General features: G+C 42.0%; 2 protein-coding genes and 1 pseudogene across 3 annotated transcripts; 2 read left to right on the top strand and 1 right to left on the bottom strand.

The window, feature by feature from the left end:
• The first annotated feature begins 3,522 nt into the window (after window positions 1-3,522).
• Window positions 3,523-8,076, top strand: LOC116382386 (RNA-binding protein 15 pseudogene; annotated as a pseudogene).
• Window positions 8,077-8,548: 472 nt separating this feature from the next.
• Window positions 8,549-25,609, top strand: LOC116382401 (pepsin A-like). 2 transcript variants are annotated; one of them, XM_031845439.1, is made up of 10 exons: window positions 8,549-11,843; window positions 12,704-12,854; window positions 12,940-13,057; window positions 13,477-13,595; window positions 14,042-14,238; window positions 14,376-14,492; window positions 14,630-14,774; window positions 14,865-14,963; window positions 15,188-15,319; window positions 15,444-25,609. In XM_031845439.1, exons 1-9 carry the CDS (start codon window positions 11,788-11,790, stop codon window positions 15,311-15,313), a joined length of 1,128 nt encoding a protein of 375 aa, XP_031701299.1. In that variant the 5' UTR covers window positions 8,549-11,787; the 3' UTR covers window positions 15,314-15,319; window positions 15,444-25,609. The 2 variants fall into 2 exon arrangements, with proteins under 2 accessions (XP_031701299.1, XP_031701290.1); XM_031845430.1 differs by having other exon boundaries at window positions 15,188-25,609.
• On the bottom strand, window positions 16,768-22,255 carry LOC116382392 (amphoterin-induced protein 1-like). The gene is made up of 2 exons (XM_031845418.1): window positions 21,948-22,255; window positions 16,768-20,598 (listed from the first exon to the last, which is right to left on the bottom strand). The coding sequence occupies exon 2, from the start codon at window positions 20,532-20,534 to the stop codon at window positions 19,008-19,010; it is 1,527 nt and encodes a 508-aa protein (XP_031701278.1). The 5' UTR covers window positions 20,535-20,598; window positions 21,948-22,255; the 3' UTR covers window positions 16,768-19,007.
• Window positions 25,610-25,782: the final 173 nt, after the last annotated feature.

Raw genomic sequence — 25,782 nt, forward strand, 5'->3', positions numbered from 1 at the left:
CTGCAAATCCTGCTGAAAGCAAGTGAATGTGAACACTTTTGACAGATGTGAATGGAGTATTCAAAGCGATCAATTTCTACATTTGTCAGGGTGATCGATGCACTGATAATTCACTGACGCATGTTCTCTCACAATACTACTTCATCAGCATCACGCAAAACCTGTGAATACAAACATATTGTTTTGAGGAAAGACAAAAATAAGAACTTTTCATGTATTGTTCATCTTTCTTTAAGATGAGGAAATGAACAAAAGGCTATTTAAGTCATGCATGACTTGGTTTTAATGTCAAAAAACACTTGGCTTTCTGCTGAATCTGCCAATGCATTCTTACATTGTTGTAACATATGCTGCTCTCCCAGTGTGCATCAGTGCACGGGGACATGCTGGTGTTGTGCAGGTGTTCAGACAGTGGAGAAAATGGGTCATGTCGGGCTCTGAGACACACACTGCAGTGCTGTGCCATCCTGTGTTTATTTACACAGGATGTAATCAGAAACTGTTGTACTGCATGAGCAGTATTGTCGTTAAATGAAGATACAATGAGGAACTTAACAGATGAATAAAAACCAGATGGGTGCCGTGTACGGTAAAGTGATGTGAGACTGTAGGCGGTTCATATTTTCACACACATGGCGGGGAATTCATCAAGGATTGTGTAATGGTTCAGGTGAGACACGTGAAGGATTGGTTGTCCTTTGGTTGGCAGAAATACCCAAACAGATCTGTTACGAAGCATCTGTCTGACATGGAAGCCAGGGTGCAGTGGGTCAGGCCATGCTGTTCACCTTAATGCAACGCACAAAAATAGAAACTCATTAAAAGCTGTATTTTCCGCTCTAATCCTTTGCCGATTTCCCCTTTTAATAGCTCATTAACAAAAACCCTCACATGCCTTTCTGTATTTGACGGTTGTTATCAGATGAAACCCCTTTCTGTTGCAGTATATTCAAGGTTTCATATTTCAGTGAGTTCATTGCTGCAGCCTCTGAAAACATTACTGTGTGAAGGTTTGTTTCCTGTTTGTTATTCACTGGTGTGAACAAGCAGCAGCAACTATAGTTTGCCACCATTTTATAAGTAAGCACAATTTTGTTGACACACACTGATGGATGAATGCTTTGGTTAAGGACAAACAACTGACCTGGATATTGGGAAGAGATTTAAAGCAGGACTAAATTTCCCCACTCATACTATCTTTATAAACACACTTAAACCCATGTTAATACATGGGTGGCAGATTGCCTTGCTGGGCCTGCACGTGGACATGTGACAGTCTATGTAGGAACTTCACCAGATGGTCTCTCAAAGAGGGGCCAGTCCAGTTCACGGGGTTGAGGGCAAAGCTTCTGTCCCCATTTGTTTTGGACAACATAATCCTTTTAAAATATCCCTAGGGTCAGTGAGACAAAAAAGGATCCAGATTAAAAGTTATTGAAAACAAAGAATTTAAATAACTCTGACACAATCAGAAGAGAGATGAAGTCCTTTTTGTTGAAAATGATCAAGAGGTGATTATTGAATATAATGTTTGATAGCTTGGCCAGAGGAAACAACATTTCCCAGGATTCTTCAGGATTCCCCCCCCCCCTGTTTTTAAGAATCTCAGGAAGAAACAGACTTTTGCATGCACTGGTGTGTGTATATCTTTGCATGTGTATCACAAAAGTTACTGAATTGTCTACTTCTCTGTCCATAAAGCAACACAGTTTAATTGGACAACCACTTCTACCCCTGCTGTCATGCAGGCTGTAATCCTACGCGTGGGAGCACCCTACATACATGCTTCAGCATTTTATTTCTGTGTATTTTCATTAATAATAAAAGTGCCCACACATCCAAAAATAGCCCACTACACAGATCTGTGATGAATTATGGCCTAGGCTGCAATACAGCTTGGGTTGGTGCGGTGTAATTACTGTAAGAAAAACACGAGCAAAAAGGTTAATTGAAATGGAAGTTAACTCAAGGTCGCCTCTTAGAAAAAATTTCATTCAAAATGATCTGAGGGGCACGTCATCATGTGATTAAATGGGGAGACTTTGGGAGGTTCATTATATATGTTCTTGAACTGATGCTGTGAGAGAATGTAACAGAAATTATGACTTTGTATAGATATCATAAAAGGAATGAAATGGATTTCAGTATTTTATGATATGGGAATATTAGCTGCAATGTAAAGCTTTTATGATTTGTGACCTACTGTAATGTATCAATTTGATGTGTGTGTATCTTTTGTTCTATTTGTTCTGTATTTCATTACATTATTTAATAAAATATAGAAAATACACAATAAATAAACAGCATTATAAAATGTAAGTTTTTTTAAGTTTGCATGTAAAAATGTAAAGGATTCTAATGTGTGATAAGGAAATTTGTTTACCGAACAAATTACACTTTTTAAACAAAGTAACTGAAGTTCAACCGAGTTTGAATATTTTTGTTTGTTTTGAAGAGCATACAATCACATATGATGTTTTATATTTAAGTTATATAGTGTTTTAATGTTTTATTCTGAGTAGAGATGGGGCAATATTCTTCCAGGAAATAGACTGAACATAGAGACAGTCTGGCTGAGGTTTCTAAGTGAACTGTTTCTCAGGAGACTTTCAGTCAATAATCAGGATACAAAAGTTTTTTTCAGGCTTTACAGTGCTTTACTTTTCTGTTTCAGTGACAAGCTGATACTGATGTGGTTGTTAGGAGGAACTCATCTGCCCCCTACTGGTGTAAATTTGGTAAACGTGTTTGTTCAGTATCGAGCAGGCTGACAGGAGCAGTTTATACATAAAACATTATACACAAACATAGCAAATATATAATATTAACCATTACAACAATGAAAGATTTCTTTAATTGAAAGAAAGAGGAAAGTGTGAAAGCCTACAGTATACAGTGTATTTTATCGGCAGTAGTAATCCATCCCATAGTAACTAAAGCCACACAGTATTAACACTGCCAGTTGCATGGATAATACAGTGTTGTGGATAACTACTGCAGATAAAGTACGTATAATGTATAATAAGAGGGGTTTACTGAACGCTTTTATGCACTAGATGTAAAGATCAAGAGTTCCACAACACATTTGAATCATGCATGCATATTATTCTGTCCATTATGACCTATATACAGTCTATGGAACAGACACACGTATTATGTACTACTTATACACAGGCCTGGTCCACCCCATGCAGAAAATGCAAACAGCTACATAGGTCCTCGCTGTATATAGAGTCTAACTGTCTAGCTCTCCTCCAACGAAGTGTTGTTTTCCTGTCATGTATTACTCAATAACAGTCAGTGTCCTTACGTCAAGGTCACAATGCACCCTGTACAAATACTTTGACAGACCAATTATTCAACTCTGCCTTCAGGGACTGCACACTCTGCCCCCCAGAGCAGAGCCGCACCCATGTTTATGATAGGCGAGCAGACTTCCTGTTCTCGCGTGTGTCTAACCTGCTCAGCCAATCACCTTCTTCTACAGGCGCGTAGGCGGGACTTCCTGTACAGTAGCGCAAAGTAGTCCAACATGGCGGTTATGTCGCTAGCTTGAGAGTGTAGTGGAAACCGCGTAAGTTAAGACCAGTACGTTCGTATTTCAGTGACAGAGAGGAGATTAAAATAAGTCAGCGTGTAGACTGCGGATTATCGGCTTTGTTTTGGAGATGAAGGGAAAAGAGCGGTCGCCGGTGAAGAAACGCTCTCGGGCGCCAGATGACGGCAGAGACCGAGGAGGAAGCAAGAAGAGCGGAGCTCTGTCGACGGTTGGTAGCAACAACGGCAACGGCGCTGCATCCAGGAGAAGTTTACACAGCGAGAAAAGAGACATGAGGGATTCAGACGGACATAACTCAACCACTCGGACTAGTAGCGGTTACGACTACGGAGTTGTTTCGGGGAACAAGCCGTACGGAGGCGCTGAAGTCGACGCGGAAACATCCAGGACCGCTTCACGCAGCGACCCGCGGCCTCCGTCAACCCCCGAAAACGAGTACAAGACTCTGAAAATAAGTGAACTGGGCAACCAGCTGAACGAGGAGGAGATAGAGGATGGGTTGTTCCACGAGTTTAAGAGGTTTGGGGACGTCAGTGTGAAAATATGTCGAGAAAACGACGACAGGGTGGCGTATGTCAACTTCAGGAGGCCGGATGACGCGCGGTCAGCCAAACACGCACGCGGCAAGCTGGTGCTGTACGACCGGCCTCTGAAGATAGAGACGGTTTACACGAACAGACTCAGGAGCCGCTCCCCTGTTTCTAAAGACAGTTTCTCTCCAGGACAGAGGCATCCCCACTCTCAGAGGAACCTTTCTCCCACTGGTATGGGATTCAGAGACTACCGACTACAGCAGCTGGCTCTGGGCCGTCTCCCTGCTGCCCCTCCTCCTCCTCCTCCTCCACCGCCACCTCCTCATGTCAGAGATCTGGAAAGAGACAGAGATTTTTCAGTGTACGATGCCAGGAATAATAGGCCCCCGTTCATCCCTGAGTGTGCTGTTTTCCGTGAGGAGGATGTGATGACCCCTGAGGATGACCATAGAGCAAACAGGACTTTGTTTCTGGGAAATCTGGACGTCGGTGTGACGGAGAGCGACCTGCGGAGGGCGTTTGACCGGTTTGGGATGATAACAGAAGTGGATATAAAGCGGGCAGTGAGAGGCCAGGGCAACACCTACGGATTCATCAAGTTTGAGAACCTTGACATGGCTCATCGTGCCAAAGTAGCGATGTCAGGGAAAGTGGTGGGCCACAACCCAATTAAAATTGGCTATGGTAAACCCACACCCACGACCAGACTGTGGGTGGGGGGCCTCGGACCCTGGGTTCCGCTCGCTGCACTAGCCAAGGAGTTTGACCGCTTTGGTACCATCAGGACTATAGACTACAGGAAAGGTGAAGTGTGGGCTTACATCCAGTATGAGAGTTTGGATGCTGCTCAGGCCGCATGTACTCACATGAGGGGCTTCCCTCTCGGTGGCCCCGACAGGAGACTAAGAGTGGATTTTGCGGATACAGAGCAACGCTACCAGCAGCAGCAGCAGCAACAGCAGTACGTGCAGCTCCCGCTCCCCCTGCCGCACTATGACTTTGTTCCTGAGCCCTTTGCCCACCGCCTTACAGACTCAGTGAGAGTGAGGGACAGGTCTCCTCCACTTCCTGCTCGCTTCAGAGACAGGGGCCCGTACACCGGTCCTGACTGGTCCGGCTTGGGCATCCACGACAGGATGCGAGGAGCCGGCTTTGATCCCATAGATCGTCTTGAGAGGCGTCCCCATGAGGCCTGGTCCATAGAGCGTGATTTACAAGGCAGAGATCTAGCCCGCAAAAGGAGACATTTGGATGATGGCGGTCGGCTGGAGCATTTACCCGACAACATCGACTTTGGTCTGCGCCGTCGTGGCAACTCATTAGAACGCAGTCCTGGAGGGGGTAACCGAGATGGGGGACGCCACACTGACCCCGAACGCCTGTCTCGCTCTGGTAGAAACTCCCCCGCCAGAGAGCGCCAGAACACTGGCTTTGGAGACAAGAGGCGAAAAACGCTTAGCCCGGCTGCGCCAGGCTCCTGCTCGGAGAAGGACCGCAAACTCAAAGCAAGTGACTCATCCAAGAGCCCAGCTAAGAAGGAGGATCTCTTAGAAAATCTTCCCTCCTCTTATTCCTCCAAGTCTGGACAGCAGTCAAAGCCGGCAGCTGGAGGACAAAAGCTGAGTCAGGTCTGGCAGGGCGTCCTCCTGCTGAAGAACAGCAGCTTTCCCACATCCCTGCACCTGCTGGAGGGGGACCTGGCAGTGGCTACTGGTCTGCTGCAGCAGGGCTCCACAGGGGGACAAGCGTCCCAGCTGAAGATCAGCCAGCGCCTGCGCCTGGACCAACCCAAGATAGACGAAGTTTCACGTCGCATCAAAGCTGCCGGCTCCAGCGGATACGCCATCCTTCTAGCCGTGCCCGGGAAATGTGAAGACGGAGGGATCCAGGACGACAACAGCTCGGCGGAGAGACCTCTGAAGAACCTGGTGTCCTACCTGAAGCAGAAGGAGGCCGCTGGCATCATCAGCCTCCCTGTGGGGGGCAGCCGTGGCAAGGACCACGGAGGAGTCCTGCATGCTTTCCCCCCGTGTGAATTCTCACAGCAGTTTGTGGATGCCTCTGCCAAAGCCTTTGCCAAATCAGATGATGACTACATGGTGATGGTCATTATCAGAGGAGCGTCATGATGGAAAAAAAAAAAAAAAAAAAATCTAAATGTCTCTTTTCACACTCATGAACTGTTAAACAGGGAGAAGTAATAACAGAGTAACAGGAAATGATGATTAATGATAACTTTATATTCCCTAACCTGCATGGTAGCTTGTATCTCGTCCTGTTGAAGGTTTATAGAGTTGAAAGGCACGTTGAATTTCAAATGTTTTGATGAGTTGATAAATTTCATTATTAATTCAGGTGACACGCTACTTTCTGCTCTTTAGTTATCAGATTAATGTACATTACTTGAAGGGTACTCCGCTAAAGTAATTCAGAGCAAGCTACAGTTCTGTGAATCAATGCTATATTTTGCCATATCTCATTTAAATAGAAACACAATATGATTTCATACAATGCAATGAGTATTTTGCTTTAAATTAATCTGTAATCCACATGGATTTAACCGGCCAGTTTCGACACATTTGTAGTGCTATAATGTTTGTGCAGTCAGCCTTTGAAAAAATGAAACTCGTGCATATGATTTAGGATGTATATCCATTTGCGCTAAAGCTTTACCATTGCTCATTAATAGGATTACTCCAGATGTGCATCTGTATTACTTTTTTGTTGACCAAGTAAACGTTTTGATTCAAAGTGTCATTATATAACAGCTTTTCTATTTTTGGCACTTTTGGCCAGTTGTGCTTAAAGCTAAAGACAATTGTGGAAATACATTGTGTTAAAATTCAGCATTACAGGTTTCAGTACAATAGATTACATTAATATCAATGCTCCTGTCTGAGCCACATCTGGAGGTCTATGTGACATAAGGTGAAGGTTCCACTCAGCATTGGTAGATGTATGTCGGGGTGGACACGCGCAGCAGTCACCTGTACATCAGAATGCAGTTCAACACAACAACCTTGCAAAGAGCACTGCCCTTATGAAGCTAATTATGTTTAGTTTTGGTTTAAATTTTATTTAGAGAGCCGATTTTAAGCTCTATGTTCATTTCTGACCCCAAGGTGTGCTATTGAACTGCATTGCATCATAAACTAATATTTAGCGCTGGAACTGATGGTTATTTTCATTATTGAATAAGCTACTGGTTCTTTTCTTGGTTAATTGGATTATTACTTGGTCTATAAAAAGGGTGATGTTTTAATGTCTTCAAATAGCATTTTATTGTCCAACCAACTGTCCAAAACTCAAAGATATATCAACAGATAACTGATTGATTAACCAATTATCATAACTGTTGTAGATAAAGTATCTATCAACTGACTAATCAAGCTGCGCAGAGATAATATATTGTATTTCTGATCACATTATACAGGGTTGCTTCTGCGTCCACCCCTTTTTATATTGTGCTTTTATTGGCATATTCAATTTAGTTGAACAGTAATTGGTTGATCAAATTCTTCACTTCTCTTATGTTATAATCCATTAATAACAATTACTACCCCAGCAAAGTATGTACTGTTTATGAAGATGATATAACCTATAAATTAAAAGGCTCTATTTAGGTTTATTCCTGCTCATCTCTAATGACTGATCAGTAGTTCTGACGTAGAACATGTTGCTCTTCTCTTAGTGGACTTCTGAATGAATGAGAGGAGAGAAGGCCAATCTCCAGTGGCCTTAGCCCCGCCTCCCTCTGAAAGGACTGTTAATAATTGTTTTTCCTGCTTTTGATTTAAGTATTGTGTTTCAAATGGAGAACAGAAATGATTTGTGCTGTATACTCAGGATATCTGGAAAGAGAAATGGAGAACATCAGTGCTCACGGGCCTAAGAAGTATACCTAACTGTCAAAGTGCAACAAGCACTTGATAGATTTTGTCTCAATAAATTTACTCTTTCGTGGGAAACACGACTGCCTTGGAAGACGACTTTTGTGACCTTTTCTGTTCTTGGAATTGTCTATCAAACTCTAAAGGCTTTATCACTTTGACAGCAGGAGCCGTCCCTCAGAAAGGAGAGAAGCAATGGGAGGTCAACCTCTCGCTTCTGAGTTTTCATTTTGTTGATCATCATTTGTTGAATGACTTCTTTGTGAGGAGCTTCATTCAAAGTGAAATTGGCCACACTAGAATGCTTTTTTTTTTTTTTTTTCAGTCCTTCTGCAAAGGCAAATCCAGAGTCACTCTCTCTCTTCAGATATGTGGCTCATTCCTTGGTCTCCTCTGGCCCGTTTGTCCGGAGGTGGGCCTGAGAAACCATCTGGTTTGTCGCTCGCCATGTTTCGCCAAAATCACGATGCGACAAGCCTCTCGGTGGAAGCAGGGCGGCGCTCGAAGGCCCTCGGTCTGCGTCCTGATCCGGCTCCAGCGGCACAGAGTATTGTTTGAGCGTCTGCAGCCGCTCAAGGAAGGAGTAGAGTTCATTTGTCTAGTTGCTTGTTGTTCTTGCATTGGAGTTTTGAAGAAGATCTCTGTGCTAGGGCCAGACGTCGCGTCTCATCCAGTGCCGGAGAAGAGGAAACACAACCGAGGAGAAAAGCTGGCCAAAGTCCCGTGCAAGGGATTCAAAATAGTTTGTTGATATGTTGATCTGATTAACACACTTAACTGCATATGAAAGCAAAGGGAAGAGTGTCCTGAAATCATTGAGTCAGGACGTTTATCATCAAGAATGTTCCTGCTCCTCACGGCTTCATCTCCAAACAAGAGGAAGCCGAGCAGCTCCGAGTATCCACGCTGTGCCGCGGCCAGGATCCAAGGTTCTGGTGCTGTAAAAGGTTTGAGTCTCACCTGCTGGACCTGCTCCTGCTGCACAGGTAAAGTATCAAGATGACCTCAGCTACTGACCTGGGTACGTATTCAATGTGCAAGACTACTGCAAACACACCCAGGCCCTTTTTAAATTAATGTCCCTGAAATACATACCAAACTAATACCCACAATGCACTGCTTTTGTTGGGACAGCAACATTTTTGAGGTCTTAGTTTAAGTAGATATCCTGTAAGTCAATGCTGATGAGGGTCGACTTAGGACTTCATATATTTGTATATTTTCTGACACTTCTGTTTGTCAAATTACAAATGATTTTGCAGCGTTGGTCACAGATCCAGTCCTAGTCAGTGGTGGAAGAAGTACTCTGATGCTTTATCTAAATATTGAGGGCCACAGTATATTTTATGAGGGAGTCATGTGTTTTGTATAATCAGTAACTATATCTGTCTGATATGAAATGTGACCTTCCACCACTGGTCACAGCTGAATGTCAATAAGTAGCAGCACAAGGACACGTGTAGACACGAGAGACCAGAGGAAAGCTGCACTCGTGAGGAAGAAGTAGTTTAAGTTCAGCTATTTAAAGTTATGAGAATGAATGAATAGAAAAAGATGTAAAAGCTTTGTGGTCAGATAGGTTTAGATGACCTTTAATCACATGATGAGAACAGAAACTAGAAGCCGGAGAGCTAACACTGAAATTGGGACGAGATAACTGAAACCAGGGCAGTAAAGGTCAGTGAAACGGTGGAAGTTAGTGACCTCATGCTTTACCTGTAGTTAACCTGCGAGCTGTACAAGGTGGAGTGAACACAGTCGGCGCCTGCTTCTCTGTTCTGTGTCCCGCCCCTGATTTTATCTTCAGTCACAACAACCTGAAGGACTTTCTTGTTTTATACATGAAAGCTGCCAATGAACGTAACGAGTCTAAAACATACCACAGACTAACAGCCTATGGTGTATTTACTGTGTATTATTAGCCTGCGTTGTCAAAATGATGTACACTTTCTAGAATTTGAGCACTTTCAAACAAATCTCTTGATCCTGTTTAATGTGAAATGTGCTCTGTGTGTGATATACACCCTAAATGTAGAGCTAACCCAAAGATGATCAGGTGATGGTGAATACAACATGATGTTACTATTTCTTCCTTCACTCTTTTATTTCTTTTCTCTTTTTTTTTTCACCAGCACCTAAACGTTTTTCTTAATAATGTGATCTGTTCATAATTTAAATGTTGAGTATTTCAGGTCGTCGCCTCAGTACGGAGACAAGAAAGGAGGAAACTCTCTGAAAAGACTCTTAATTACCTGCAGTGTGACTGAAGGAGCTCTGTGCAGCTTTAGTGAACTCTGAAGTTAAGAGTCTAACTCAAGGAACTCGTCAGACAAGAGGAACGATGCCTCGGTGAGTACAATTTAAATGTTTTAAAATGTACACTTCTCAAATTTAACCTGTTGGTATTCTATTGTAATAATGTAAACTGCATTTGTACTTGAATAAAAGCAGCTTTTCTTGAAACACATTCTGACGTCTTTCTTCATTTTCTTGTCTTATGTCAGCCTGTCAATCCTCTAGAGGGCAGAGTTAAACTACCAGAGCACATGAACACAAGTAGACGTGCTGTTGGGGGGGGGGGGGGGATGATACAGTATCAGTATTCCTTTTTCAAAGTAATGCGATCAGCTTATCCGGTTGATTTATGGTTGACAGCTGAGGAATTTTATTTTTAAATATTGAACTTATTTCACACTAATGTCAATAACATTTGGTCTACATGGATTTACTCTTTATCCTTTAAAAGCCATTAATGCTTGAAACGTTCCTCGATGTGACAGCCCACTACTTCCTGACGCAGAGGGACCTTTACACTTTCTGTATTCAATAACAGTTTACATTTCTTTCTGTAAGTGCACACAGTAGATGAGAAAAGTCAACAGAAACTCATTCAGAGCGCCGTCTGGGAAAGGTCAAAGCTCTCCAGTCTGTCCCCACTAATAAAACACACTTGTGACTCTGAGAGAAGGTGCCGAATGAAACTTTCTTTTAGATGATCATGTCAAATGAAGGATGCATGTTTCAACCCTCTGATTGTCTGCTAACGTAAGCTTGATGCCACCTTAAAGCCTGACACGCGGTAACCTTTTTTGTTCAATCAGCTTTATCTTTCCTGCAGCACTTTGCTCCAAACAAACCCGTTTCTCCACCACCGAAAACTAAAACACAGAACCGGACTTCCCTTTCATCACACAGACTAACAGACGACCAAATCAAGTAGTTTCCTGATGCTGAAGGTTTGTTTTCATCACTGAGGTTTATACACGTTGGTTTAAGACAGGCCTGTAAATATAATGGACGTTTTCAACTATAACTCGTCACCATATTTATGTAGCGTATCTAAGCTTTGTTTGCCAAATATATATAGTTGTATTTTTTTAAATAATAATATCTTAATTTTAATTAATTAACAAACAGTCAATGGAAAAGGTGAAACTTGGTTTTTAGTCATTTATATTCAACAAACTGTTGACACGTAACTGTTTATTTAATTTCAGCTGAGTGTGTTGACTTCTAATGTGGATTTCTGGTCCAAGTTTACTTTGAATAAAGAACTGAGTAAACTTATATTATTTGCATAACGCTAAATTGATTGACATTAGATTAAAAGGCATTGGGATAAAAGTACTCTGCTCCTATTGTTTCCTTTATCTGAATTCACGTATTCAGCCCTCTGGAAGGTGGTTTCTTATCAGTTCAGCTGTTTTGAGTGTTCCTGTACGAAGGAGGAGTTGAGTCTAGTTTGACCTCCATATAAAAACAACATGCACTTCTGTGAGCTCTTCATTGGGCCGCTTTAGAAATAATGAAGTCTGCCTTTGTTTTACTGGCCTTCTTGGCTGTCTCACAGGGGATTATCAGGTACGATATACAACAAACTTTCACTTAAAATGAAAACAAGCTATTTACCATATTTTTGAGCGTTGTCGCTGAACGTGTTTTTCAATGTCAATAGATGTAAAATTTCAGAGTTTCTGATGAAATTCAGAGCAAATTACAACAGAATAGAGTGATGATGCTCACTAAGATTTATTTAAAGAATATTTAAAATGATATACGAAGTAATGAAATCCTGGTAAACTTTGCTAGGAATTTAAGACAATTTAGAGGTCAAATTAAACTGAAAACAAGTCTCAGAAATAGAACTGAGTAATTTTTTTTCACTTCTTTGATGGCCTTTATAAAGGATTAAGATTTTGAAAAGAAATGCATTCACACAAGTTAAGACATAAATAATACTTTAAAAACAACTTAAAGCAGTATTCATATTGTGGTATTACAATTATTTTGGATACACATTACAAACAGCAATTTTTAAGATGAGAATGATGAGGCAACAAGCTTTGACTTGATTTATTTTTTTCATCATGTGACACTCTGACTTGGTCCATATGCTGAATTAGTTACTGCATTAATTAATATTAGTTATTGTTACTGCAACTGCACCTGTCTGCATTGCTGCCATTGTTGTGTGAATGAGAGACAAAGTTAAATTGCTTTGGATAAAAGTGTTTAATAAATCTAACATTTATGATCAGCCCACCCCTCCGAGGCAAACTCTTGACCTTTTCTAGCTCAGAACTCTTTCATTTATTTTCCCGTCCTACTTCCCTAAATCACTCAGGCTGAAACTCCTTTTTAGGATAAGTTGTGAGGTCTGACTTTTTCTCAAAACATGTTTGTGAGCGTGCGTCCGGATAACTGTTGAACTGCCTGTTCAGGATTCCCCTAATGAGAGGGAAGTCAGCCAGGCAGCAGCTGGAGGAGAGAGGCCTGTTCGAAGTGTACAGGAGGACGTTTCCATACAACCCTGCAGCAAAGTTTCTCCCCACGAAGGAGCAGAGTGTGGTGCCCATGACCTTTGACCCAGATGTGAGTGGCATGTAACCACTGTGTGCTCTGCCCGGTGCAATCATAAAATACATGAGCTAACCAGATAATCTTATTTTGGGCAAAGACAACATACTATGGAGAGATTGGTATCGGGACTCCACCTCAGATCTTTAAGGTTCTCTTTGACACCGGTTCCTCCGACCTGTGGGTTCCCTCTATGATCTGCACCAGCTCTGCTTGTGGTGAGTTTAATGATGAAACATAATTTAACATAGTGATGATCTTGTATGTGTAACAAGCCACCAAATCCATTTATTGTTTCTGATGTTGAACTGGTTCACTTCTCTCATTTGATGTTTCTTTTTGTCATATATGATAGTAAACTCTAAAACCTTTGTTCTATTGGTCAGATCAGAGAAACAATTCGAATATGTCACTTCAGGCTCTGGGATATTATATTGCACTCTTTTATTATTTTTGGGGCACTTTCTTTAAACAAAAGGATTCATCTTAAATGAAAATACATGTTAGTTGCAGCCCTACTTCTTACTATATGTTCTGAATTGACAGTATGTGCACACTCTGAAGTCTTTGTGTATGAAGCAATGAGTAATGAGATGAACTCTCTGTCAGCTGTTTCTCTCTCTCTCTCTGTCACTAGACAAACATTCAAGGTTCAACAGCTCGGCATCCTCCACTTTTCAGGCCGGCACTAAGACATTCACCATCTCGTATTACAGTGGATATGTATCAGGGAATACTGGGTATGAACTCATAAAGGTGAGGATAAAACATTCACATTGCATTCTTTACCAACTGCTGACCAGTGGTGGAAAGTAACTCAAATATTCTTTTACTTAAATATTATGCTTTTTACTGAACTATATGTGTTTGAGAGGTACAATTACAAGTTACTTTACAGATTAATATTTGACATGAAAATTACTTTTTGGCGTGTGAAAAAGCAGTTTGTAGTTGATGCTCCTCCACACGTTTAAGACGTCTACGAGTTGCCATGCGTAGGTCTAAACTTGTCACATGGTTTCATTAAAGTCTTGTAATTATAAAGTCTTCTAATCTTTTTTTACATTAATATATCAGCACTTACTAAAGTAAAGGATCTGAGTACTTCTTCCACCACTGCTGCTGACATACACCATGCACATGTACCATGCAGTGCGTGATCTGTTTCCTATAACACTCTACAACTTGCACTTCCTAATCAGATAAGCAACCTCTACGTGGACCACCAGATCTTCGGCCTCACTGAAACAGAGTCAGATTTCCTGGAATTTGTGCCCTGGGATGGGATTCTTGGTTTGGCCTTCCCTGGGTTGTCCCATGTGGGAGGCACACCTTTATTTAACAACTTATGGAACCAGGGCAAAATCCCCCACAACGTCTTCTCCATGTACATGAGCGGGTGAGGTCTCATTTGAGTCACGAGCAGAGAAATAACAAAAATGCTGCAAATCTACGAACTGTTTTCCTTGTGCTGGATGGTGTTTTCACGAATAGTGCAGTGCTCATTTCCTTAAAAGAAAATCTCTGTGCCACTAGTTCTTCAGAGGGCAGTATGTTGATTCTGGGAGGGATGGATTCCTCATATTACACTGGAACCATGAATTGGATCCCTCTGTATAAGGCCACTAACTACTGGAACATCCAAATACAAAGGTAGCATCCTTTTCCGGTTTAAATGTCGTGTTTTAAACAACATGGCCACATCACAATTAACTTTATTTGGAGGTCTTCCTCTTGCCTTTGACGTATGTAGCGGATGCATTTGTTTCGATACTTCCTTCATGTTGCAGCATCACCATCAACGGGAACACCGTTGCATGTTCCGGGAGTTGTGCAGCATCAGTGGACTCCGGTACTTCTCTTATCATTGGCCCTGACAAAGATATTAACAACATCAATGGATGGTTGGGAGCCTCCTCAAATCCGAATGGTGATGTGAGTGTTTTTATTGTTTTGTATTATATTACATTTTTCAGCAAACTGCTCTGGGTTATAAAAGGTAACATGTTGTTATCTGTCTCTCAGGCTACAGTGAGCTGCGTTATCACAAATCTCTTGCCAGACATTGTGTTCAACATCAACGGCTACAGCTTTGCTCTTCCTCCATCTGCCTACGTCATACAGGTTTGTGCTTTAACCCCTTTCTAAGGCATACTTACAGAGTTAATAGTTGTAACTAATGGCTTTATCAATGTAAATTAAATCATGTATTAACAAATGAATAATTTAATTTAACAGTTCAAGAAGTAGCTTCAGCAGATTTATGTCAATATTCTAGTGTTTAGATATCCTGAGGTGATTAAGCTGATCTGCTGCCTTCAGTCCTGCTCTCTGTCCACTCTCCTCAGTCTGCGTCTGGGTGCAGAACAGGGTTTGCATCTGGCTCCTGGATCCTGGGTGAGGTCTTCATGCGGCAGTTCTACACTGCCTTCGACGTCAGCAACAACAGGGTGGGCTTTGCTCAGGCTGTGTGAATACAGGTGAAGAGCTGGGCCAGTTTAAAGTAATTTGCTTTATTTTTGTAACCATGGTTCACTGCAAAACAAACTCTCCTATGTTAGCACTCATATTTGTGAATGAATCTAATAAAATATTACCTTTCAGACCTTAAAGACAGCATCTCTCTGTTGTGAAGGAGGAATTCAGGGACTCAAATGCCTGTACAGCTATCGCAGAATATTCTGCAAAGGCAAGTATCAACCCAAATGTTTTACTCCAATATGGATCTATGCTTTGGTGGCCACTAGATGGCAGAGAACTCAGGGAGTCCTTCACCATTCATGTGATTCTCTTGGGAGTGGCCTGAGGAGAGGATGAGTCATCATACTTAGAATTCAGTCTCTAAAACACAGAACCGACCGCCCGTCATTCATTGTCAACAGGCGCCGGCTTACATTCATGCTGTCTGTGTCTGTGATGTTCAGTGATCTCTTTAGGCTGCTGCATTCGTTCTAATTATAATCTGTGATTTACGGGGATGTGTCATTCAGCTCTTTTCCATTTCAAAATGTGCACCAACACACAGATTATTAACCCTCTCATATCTCCTGAACGCTTTTATTTAAGTTATTATTTCCATTTTTCATTTTGATAATGAAATACTTTTTAAACTCAGAATTTACTACTGCGGTGCTGCAGTGTATTTTCCAAATGTTTCAAGCTAGTTACACACACCTGGCTGGTGTTGCATGTATAGTGGGTAAACATGGTAACATGAGGAGCATGGACGGGGCTGCAGGTGAGGTTTCACATTCCGGCGTCTGTCAGAAAAGATCGACCGACTTCTTTACAAAGAATTAACTCTAAATAATGATTCTGCACATTCTTGTAAAGAAATGTGATGTCACATGCTCCACATAATGATTATGCTTCTTGCTACAACCACAACATTAAGAGGACATCTTTTTCACTGGAATCTGAGGCCTAAATTAGACGTCAAACATCAGGAGGCCAGTGTAATACTGATCCAACTGGCTGTTCTCTCCTGGCAGAGGAGAGTGAATACAGATCAGAGGGCTCACTCTACTCAAAAAGATCCTCGACCCACAAGCCAAATAAGGGGGAAAAGCCAGCACCATAGAATGTCACCAGAAGAAAGTAAGTCTGAGCAGCAGGTGCAATAAAATACGACTCCCCGGGTGAACGCTTTCCGCTCCAGCGAGGTCTCCCTTTTCACCCTCAAGTAAACAAGGCTGTCTCGTTAGTCATCAGGTCATCATCATATCTGTTCTGTCGCATCTGGAGACTCCGGAGTTTAAGGAATAGTTTGTCATTTTGGGAAATACATGTATACTCGGTATCAATCTTCTCAGCTAATTCTCGGCGAGAAAGCGACTAAGCATGTTTCCCTAAATGTCAAACTATCCCTGTAACTTCTGCGACTGCAGTTCTGTTTCACAGATTCAATGCATTCACCTTACAGGAATAAAACGACATAATTCATTCTTTGTTGACATATTTTTGTAGTTTATGAAATACAGAAACGGTACAATAATATACAAGATATAATGCAGCAAATAATAAAATACATGTATAAGTCCTTATACAGGATTGCATATATTAAAATACAAGTTTGTGGCCTAAAGAAATACAGTTGTAACCTCAACATACTATTGACAATAATTATAATAACTAACACTGAACAAGTAGGTTATTATTCCTCACCTATGACACAGTCTTTGGTTATAAGTAACTTTAAGAGGACAAAGGAAATATGTACAACATTAGCATACAGTAGCAATGTTCCCCTTTTGAGAGACATAAGTCAACGAAGGTCCTCATGATGTAGCTACATTATAATGCTAATAAATGCACCATGAGAAGTGACAGGATAAAAGTAACAGTTCCTTCCAAATAAAAGTACATTTACAGTGCATTGCTACATCTATCATCTGGGATTACTGTGTTTTGTTATTGTTCTATTAGTATGAATAATTATGTTTACATTTTATTATTAGCAGTGCTACTTTAAACTGTGTGACAATAATTAATCGGCGACAGAGCCAGAGAGCTTTAAGTTTGTGAAAACATCATCTGTACGGATCTCCTGGTATTTCTAGTTTTATATAAACAAGCTTTTGTTCGACACCGTTCTAGTTATGATATGAGCCTCTAAAATCAACAACTTGAAGGTATTTCAGCAATGTAACTAAAAGAAGACGTGTTTGAAAACTGCTACCTTTCATTTACAGTCTATCTGCGTCAGGAGGCCCGCGTGCTGGCTGCACTTCTTGCTGCTATTTCTGACTGTGTTTATGAGACTGGTGGCTGGCTGGCTGGCCATTTACTGATTTGTTGAGGGTTGGGCACCAAGGCATTCAGTAGATGGTACTCGCTCTCAGTTGTTTCCCTTGGGTGATGCTTCCCGGCTGATATTAACACTCCAGTGTGACAGGATGTACATTTATGTTAGCAGTCTGAAAGTAGGGTTATTTGTGTGTGTTTTTTCATGTATCCGTTCTAAACTAGAATAGGGGTTATAGCATTTCTGAACATGATTAAGCTTTTCTTAACAGTTCAAACTGAAAAATAGAGGCTGAACTCTACTACCCTGACAGTGGACAGCTGTCAACTGTGAATCTCTGCAGACCCCACAGGTTATGAGAATAAGATCTCTTTAAAAATAGCATAAATGCAAATTAGACCTCAATTTAGAATAAGCAGATACAGTATGTTGCAAATAGGAAATCCAAATATTTGTGGACCAACTGTAACTGTTGTTATGGAGAAACAATTAAAATTTAAATTAATTTAATAGAAATTAGGATTTCTGAATAAAGTGAATTACAGTAAAAGTAAGATGAATCACAAAAGGCTGGGTTAATGATTCTGAATCCAAAATTACTTAAAATGGACTTGAATACAAATAATTATTGAAAAGAAAGCACCTCAACAGAAGCGCAGTTACTGCAAACACACATATTATTAATTGAACCGCACTAAGATCAGAAAAAAATATGGATAAATAAAATTGCATAAGAGTAATCCTTACAGTATCATCTCCCGTAAAGGCCGACAAAACCAAACCGGAATGTAAAACATAGCATACATTTTAAACATCTTGCAGTGATAATTAGGTGAGCTCTGCAAGCTCTGCATAAAAATAGCTTCTCTTTCAAGTAGCAACTTTTGTCCAACATCTTTAAAACTTCCAATCTTTGTAGTGTCATGATCCCAGTGCATAAAAAGCCACAGTTTAAGTAGTAGCACGCTGTTTTCAAGCTGTTTGTTTTCTCTGAGTAATTAGTGCTCAGAGTTACTGTTTGTTTATTTCTTTTGAGGGACTTGCATTCTTACGTGCACAGCAATTTCTTGCAGGGGCAGCCAATAGTTTGCTGTAAAAGTGACACTTTTGAAAATATTAAGAGCATTAATTGCCGTTTTTGATGATTGAGATAAATCCAATCATCAAAACATTTTAGGTCACAAAATATTCTAACCACATTTCTCCGCATTATCAGAATGTTTTGTGGCATTTTTAAATTGTTTTTTATCAAGACATTGCTCTGACAGTATATTTATTATCAACAGTACATGCCATCAGCTGTGAAAGACAACTAAAGCTTTAACTTTTGAATCTTGCACACATTCAAATCATAGATTTCTCTGTGTAGCAGCCACATGGGTCGAGACCTCACTGTCTTACCCTCCGAGCGATGCCACTGACTTTTACACCACCATAGGGGTATCGGAGCACACAGAGCTGACAGACTCTGTGTCAGACCTCCTTCTCTCCCTGTTGTCCCCCTGCCACTCCTCGTCTTCCTCGCCTATTGGGTTCAATCTCCCATTCTGCTCCAGCTGGTCCTTAGGTTGCAGAAAGGCGCCATGTTTGTTGGCGAACCCTCCGCCTTCCACTCTTTCTTGCCTCGTCTCCACGTGTGCGTGAGATATGCTAACAGTTGAAGAGTGGAGGCTGTCTCTGGGGCCACTTTTCTCCTGACCTGGACAACAAGCGTAGCGGCAAGGTGTGAGATAGAGGTAGATGAGAACCATAACTAAACTGACCAGACATCCTATGAGGGTGGTGTAGGCTGTTTTTAGGTTCTCCAGCCCCCCAATCTCTGTGGAATTAAACACCATTACAGTTACATACAGTGTCTCATTGAAGGATTCACTGGTGGCATAGCAGGTGTAGACCCCAGAGTCCTCCACATTCAGGGGCCCAATCTGGAGACTGCCATCTTCATGACGCATCAAAGCAGTCTTGTGTGCTGGAGTTAATGAGATGTTTCCAGGTAGCACCCAGCTCTTAGTCATGTTCCTCTCCCTAGTGTCACAGTCCAGGAATAGGAACTGCTCCAGGAAGGCTTCTTTGTCCATAGCCGTGACCTCACTGCAGTTCAAATACACCTTGTTCAGATCCAGTATGGCAATTTTCTCTTTCTGCTGGCCGGGTACGACACAAGTGTGGCTGCCCCTAAAGTCTGTGGCAGAGCTGAGCTCCTTGAGGTACCAGCGTGCCACCATTGCATGCACCTCACAGCTGCAGGGCAGAGGGTTGTTGTGGAAGTACAGGCCATTCGTGATCCAGGCGGGTAGAGCCTGAAAGTCATTGAGGGGCAGGGCTTTGATTCGATTAGAGGACACATCCAGCAGTCTAAGAGATTCCAGACGGCTCCGATCCTTCACCAGCTCCAAGGGGAAGCGTGAGATCTGGTTGTGGCTCAGGTAGAGCCTCTGCAGGTTGTTGAGACCAGAGAAGGCAGTGCGATCTATCTGAGAGATGCAGTTGCTGTAAAGCAGCAGCACCTCCAGGTGCTCAAGCGGCTCAAAAATGAACTCATCCAGCTGGCGGATGCAATTAGAGGAAAGGTCCAGGTATTGAAGCTTTTTCACATTCGCAAAGGCCTCAGAGGAGAGGAAGGTGAGGCCGTTGTGGCTAAGAAGCAGGCTATGTAGTCTGCTGAGTGGGACGGGGGTCCACTCAGCACGTAGCCTGGTGATGGTGTTGAAGCTAAGGTCCAGAACAGCTGTATATTGTGGAAGAGTGATGGGAACGTTGGTTAGATTAATCTTAGAGCAGCTGACGATGTTACTGGCACAGACACAAGTCTTGTGGCAGTCCAGTCCTATTAATTGGGCACTGACTCGTACTGTTGGCAACAATAAAGCCAGAGGTAGAACTGCGATGAAGCTCCTTCCTCTGAACACCGCTTCAGTAGCACCATGGGAAATCCAGAGTGACCCCCCCATCGTGTCAGGATTATAAACTATAGCAGTCTGGATGTCTTCTAGTCTTCGGAGGAGATTCGTGGAGCTGTATGGACAATGAGATCAATAAATCAGCACTGTTTTACAGAGGATCCAAATGAAAGATATTTTGTCCTTAATGCTCATTGCATCTCATGCTCTAATGCACCCAGGGGTGCATTTCAGAAGCTCTTCACTAGACACCTGCTTTGAATGTTATCAGCTGATTGAATGGGGGATATAAGCGGTTGTCAGCCTCAGAGATATGGGTTAGAAGGAGCCTGTTACACCTACTAGTAGGTTCAGAAGGCCGTTATCATCGATTCACATAGTTGATCACCAATAAGGATACAAGAAGATGCCGCCGACCTCTAGAAACCGTAGTAACTATGACAGGAGCGATGGATGGGTCAAACAAACGGGAGATGTATGGGTCAAACAAACACAGAACTTTGACTCTGAAGACTGCTGTTTGTGTCCTTGCATGAATGTATAAAGGGAGCTGAATACAGCATTAGAGGCGGGCCCCCGTTCATTTCAATGAAAGTTGCTCAGTTACATGAAGCCCAAAAAACGTAATTGTATAAAATTACCCGAATCTTCGGCATCCTCAGACCACATGTCTCTTCCGCGAAGTAAGCCTATGGGAACACCTTTTTGGGCCCAATGGCAACACTTGATGGGCCTTGAAGTTGTAAATCCACGCTTTGGCCACTATGTCAAATTGGCTTCAAAGCCTTCAGCTCATCTTTGGGGTTGTTTGTCGGTTAGATTTGCAAAATCTTGCGAAAACTCAAGTAAGCCTCACTGCCTGAGTCGCTAACCTCAACCATCTCGCCAGAGTTTTACAAAATCGAGGGCTACCATCTTGACAGGACCCTGGCTGGGGGCTTGGTCCTGTGTGAAACCAAAAGCGGATGTTGATTTATTTAAATTAAATGTATTATACATAAGTTATATAACAAGCATACTTCGTTTTTTTTTTCAAAACCACAATATTTTCCTAAACCTAACCAAGTAGCTTTGTTGTCGAAACCTAAAGTTGTTCCGTTTCCATTCACAACATTAAGTTTCGCTTTCACAACGTGCTCGGTGCAATGTGGCCCGTTTGAAGCGTTTAGATAACGCCCATTCAGTTGGCTGACAATGATATGGGTGCACAAAGATGGTCAAAAGGTTACGGATGATGGATGTGCAGCAAAAAATGTCGTCATAACACAATTGATGAATTTGCAAAATTAATCTCGGCATCATATAAATGAAAAAAAAAAAACACATTCTATCGATATCCAGAAAGATTATTAACATGCTGCAGTTTGTGTGATCCGCCTCATCCGAACATCATCAAATCTCCTCAGTGTGTCAGACACATTTGTCCCAGCAGGCTGAGGTGTCCCTCACCGCTCGTTCCTTTACCTTGTGTTGCTTTCTAAAGATCCGAAGAGAAAAGAGGGGAGTCTTCAACAGTCCGGTCTTGGAGGCGATCCGCTACAGGACAGTCTCATCCTCTTCATCACAGCAGCAGCGATCACCAGAACGCACAGAATGACCGGAAATCAGTGCGGTCCGCACCGATGAGGAAATGCAGCCATCTGATAGTAGATCAGAGGGGCGCAAACAGCGGAGCAGGGGGTGTGTCCCTGTCCCTCTCAGCATTCATAAGTAATAGACTATATAAGGCTACACTTCATCCTCAGATAGTCAGGTGCTCTGTGATTAAGCTCACAGCCATAACAGCAACATGTCAAGTTAAATGATGATTTCCATGCAGTGTGGTAAACATCTGGACTGTCTTTGAGATGAGCTCCAGAGCGATGCAGGCTGGTTTTCCCTGTTGGTTATTTCTTCCCCCTTGCTCATTACATTATTATATTTTCCATTATCATGATGCCTCTTTCTTAAGACACAGGGGAGACCTAAGGGATGATGTCATTTTTCCTTTCACTTTATAGCAATGTCCCATTCAGTGCGATGCTGTCTTTAATGATGAAGCCCTCCCCTGTGGTTCATCTTATCACTCTGGTGAAGGACAGGGCAAACGTGTGAACTGCAGCTGCAGCAGTCTTTAACACAGCACGTGATGTGCATGCAGCAGTGTGCGAGGGATCAATATCAGCAAGCCGTTTAAATAATAGCTAAGGGTCTTGTCCCATGAGCTTTTAATACAGTCACTTCATTACATCGGTAAGATTTATACATGATGCCATAGCTTGTATACCGTTTATTTAAGTTAATTAATTCAGACTCTTTCCACCTTGAGTTGGCCAGCCTGTCTTTGTTGGAGTTTAGCAACATTTAAGCACAAAACCAAAACAATGAAGGTCTTTTTGGACACTGCTGGCACAAAAGATGGTTTTGAACACAACGTTGTCATATCATCGTCGTTCAAGTTTATGTGGTGAACTTGTTAGCAAACACTTGTGATATTTACACATCCAGCTGTTCCACATCCAACATTATCATTCATGTGGATGTGTCCACTCTATTCACTCTCTTTAAGCTCTGGATTTTGTCTCCAGCACCTCCTGAGGGAAATATCTGGCTCTTTTGTTGCTAAATGCTCCACTATGTTCACCATCTAGTGGATAACGGTGTCTGTCTGCTGTTTAGTGCTGATCAGGTATCGAACATGGGTTTTAGGGCTTTTTTTCTGCAAGCAGCTGCCTGCAGAAAACGACACTATGAGAGCAGTGAGTATGAACCAAATCAGTAAAGTTGTGGTCAACAGCGAAACAATGAGCTGAAACTCCCCGTCTCCATAAACGCTGCAGATTCAAATGAAATTTCATATTGTCATTTGATACATTTTTTTTTTTAATGTTGATTATAGCTGCTTTAAAATTGGATTTTGACACAAGAACCCAAGATTAGATAATAAACCAGGACCAACAGTACATTAAGGTCCTTGTCCCATATGTGGATATTGTCCTGAATTAGATCATCCCAGGTGACACAAAGTTAGCCCTCTGTGGTCCCATGCAGGGCATGGTGCCAGCTTTGCCCGGTTGGTAATCTGACTGTGATAGTAGTGCAATGTTATTCACACCAGCTGGCTTGGGATATAGTTTATACATAGTCCACTGCACATTTACTGCAACTAAACTGGCTACACTCATTGTGTTGATGAGATAACTTGCATTCAGTAAGGAAGACTCAAAACACATCACATACAGTAGAAGGCAGTTTCATTCATGTTGAGGGTTACATTTGATATCAGGCAGACAAGTAGACAGGAAAATTAGCATGCAGGACACAATAGCACAAATCAACATGAAAAGGCTATAAAGTAGCACTGCAGTAGCACGGCGACACACATGCTGAAAACGACAAGAGGAATGCCAGAACACACACGCCGGGACTGTGATTGGAGTCTAAAGCTGAAGAAGGTGAAAAGGGCAACGATGCAGAAGTCAACATGACATATGACCATCCGGCTCATGTACATTAAAATACCTTGTTATCAATCTTCTGAGCACAAGGTCAAATCCCAGAGACACCCTCACATAAGAGGACACGTGAGGATTAAATGGTCCACAGGTCAGGTTGCTATGGCTGCCAAGGGTAGGACGTGATGGTGGAGAATGCAAACAATGTGCAGTACGAAATGATTGTCATGTAACGGGTGAAGAGAGTGAACACAGAAGAGACCTTATTACGTCAGCTGGAAGCAAAAGCTCAACGTGCAGCACTCGACATTGACACGCAAGTCTGTGATTAAAAGGATTAAACTGTGACAAGATTTTGGACAAGATTTCAATGGTGGATCGAGTCACACTGTGAGTATCCACTTACAGGACCATGTGACTTTGTCCAGATCGTCCACATCATGTCAAACGAAATAATCAACAAGTCAAAATATTACATAATAATTAAACCGACCTTTGTTATGAACAATCTACAGAATTGGCTGAAAAGTTCTACTCAAAGCTGTTCATGTTAACTTGTAAAGGAAATGAAGTCACACAATTCGTACTCTCAATTTTTTATAGTTTTTTTTTGACATTTAAATGCCATCATGGCCTTGCAGAAATGATCGCTTTCCTGTTAAATGAAACCAGATTACTCAAGGTCAAAGATACTTTGAATTCTAAGCATCAAATAAATCTGTCTGACCAAAGCATCAAACTGACAGCCACACATGACAAGATAAATTAGCATTTTATATTTAAAATCCATTTAGAAGCTTTCTACTAATGGAGGATGAACACTTTTAACATAACAAGCAAGAATGACGACACTTTAAACAAAAAGATCTTAGGAAAGTCTATGTGGAGTCTTTCCACCGCTGGCAAATGCTAAATTTAGCCTTTACTTCCTTCTGAAACATTCTTTAAATAATTTACAATGGATAAGATCCAATGCATTCAGGGATGTGATGAATGCGTCAAAACTTGGATAATTATAAAAGCTCGATCAAATGTTTGCACAAATGAACTCTTTCAAATGAGAAATTGGCTAAAACCTTTATGTCCTTCTGGAGAATGCTGTGTAAGGATCAGCTCATGGTGTGCTATCATCATTAAAGGTGCATAATACGAGATTGGGAGCGACGCCTGAGCTGTAGTCTCATAGCTAACGATGCTAATAGCGGTAAAGAAGCGCACTACAGTAAACTTGCTGATAGAGCTGACAGTGTTTGCCTGAGGGGGAACCGGAGGATTGGTGCTACTCTTCTGCGACAACACTGTCGAATGAAGGCTGCGTTATTATATATGGACGCTGTATGAGAGCAGTGCAGAGCTAACCAGTGGGGGCACGCTCACATGCACTTATATGCCCTAAAAGCGCGCACGGCCGGCCCGGCCTGACAACAAATCAAGGAGAAGCTCTGATAACAACACACACAGAGGGAGAATGACTTCAATCTCTGCTCAGGGAAACATTCCTCCACTTTATCTTTACAAGTTGTTTGCTGCTATATTAATGCTCTGAATGTCATATATTACTTAAATCTTTTGGTCAGATGACTTTAGGGGTCCATGCTTACATCCTCTACTAAATTAGTTTGCATGTCATTAGCCGAAATGAGTTTGCTCCGTAGGGTGGCCGGGCTCAGCCTTAGAGATAGGGTAAGGAGCTCGGTCATCAGGAGGGAGCTTGGAGTCGAGCCGCTACTCCTTCGCGTCGAAAGGAGTCAGCTGAGGTGGTTCGGGCATCTAATTAGGATGCCTCCTGGACGCCTCCCACTGGAGGTTTTCCAGGCACGTCCAACTGGGAAGAGACCCCGGGGAAGACCCAGAACACGCTGGAG

This window comes from Anarrhichthys ocellatus, unplaced genomic scaffold, assembly GCF_004355925.1.
Source record: "Anarrhichthys ocellatus isolate YVR2014 unplaced genomic scaffold, GSC_Weel_1.0 scaffold1, whole genome shotgun sequence".
Taxonomy (NCBI): domain Eukaryota; kingdom Metazoa; phylum Chordata; class Actinopteri; order Perciformes; family Anarhichadidae; genus Anarrhichthys; species Anarrhichthys ocellatus.

Bases quoted from the DNA above. Each gene is read 5' to 3' on its own strand.
- LOC116382401 (XM_031845430.1), top strand. From the start codon at position 11,788: ATGAAGTCTGCCTTTGTTTTACTGGCCTTCTTGGCTGTCTCACAGGGG. The intron at 12,855-12,939 runs GTGAGTGGCATG...TTTTGGGCAAAG, and splicing joins CCATGACCTTTGACCCAGAT to ACAACATACTATGGAGAGAT. The intron at 13,596-14,041 runs GTGAGGATAAAA...CTTCCTAATCAG, and splicing joins CTGGGTATGAACTCATAAAG to ATAAGCAACCTCTACGTGGA.
- LOC116382392 (XM_031845418.1), bottom strand. From the start codon at position 20,534: ATGGGGGGGTCACTCTGGATTTCCCATGGTGCTACTGAAGCGGTGTTC.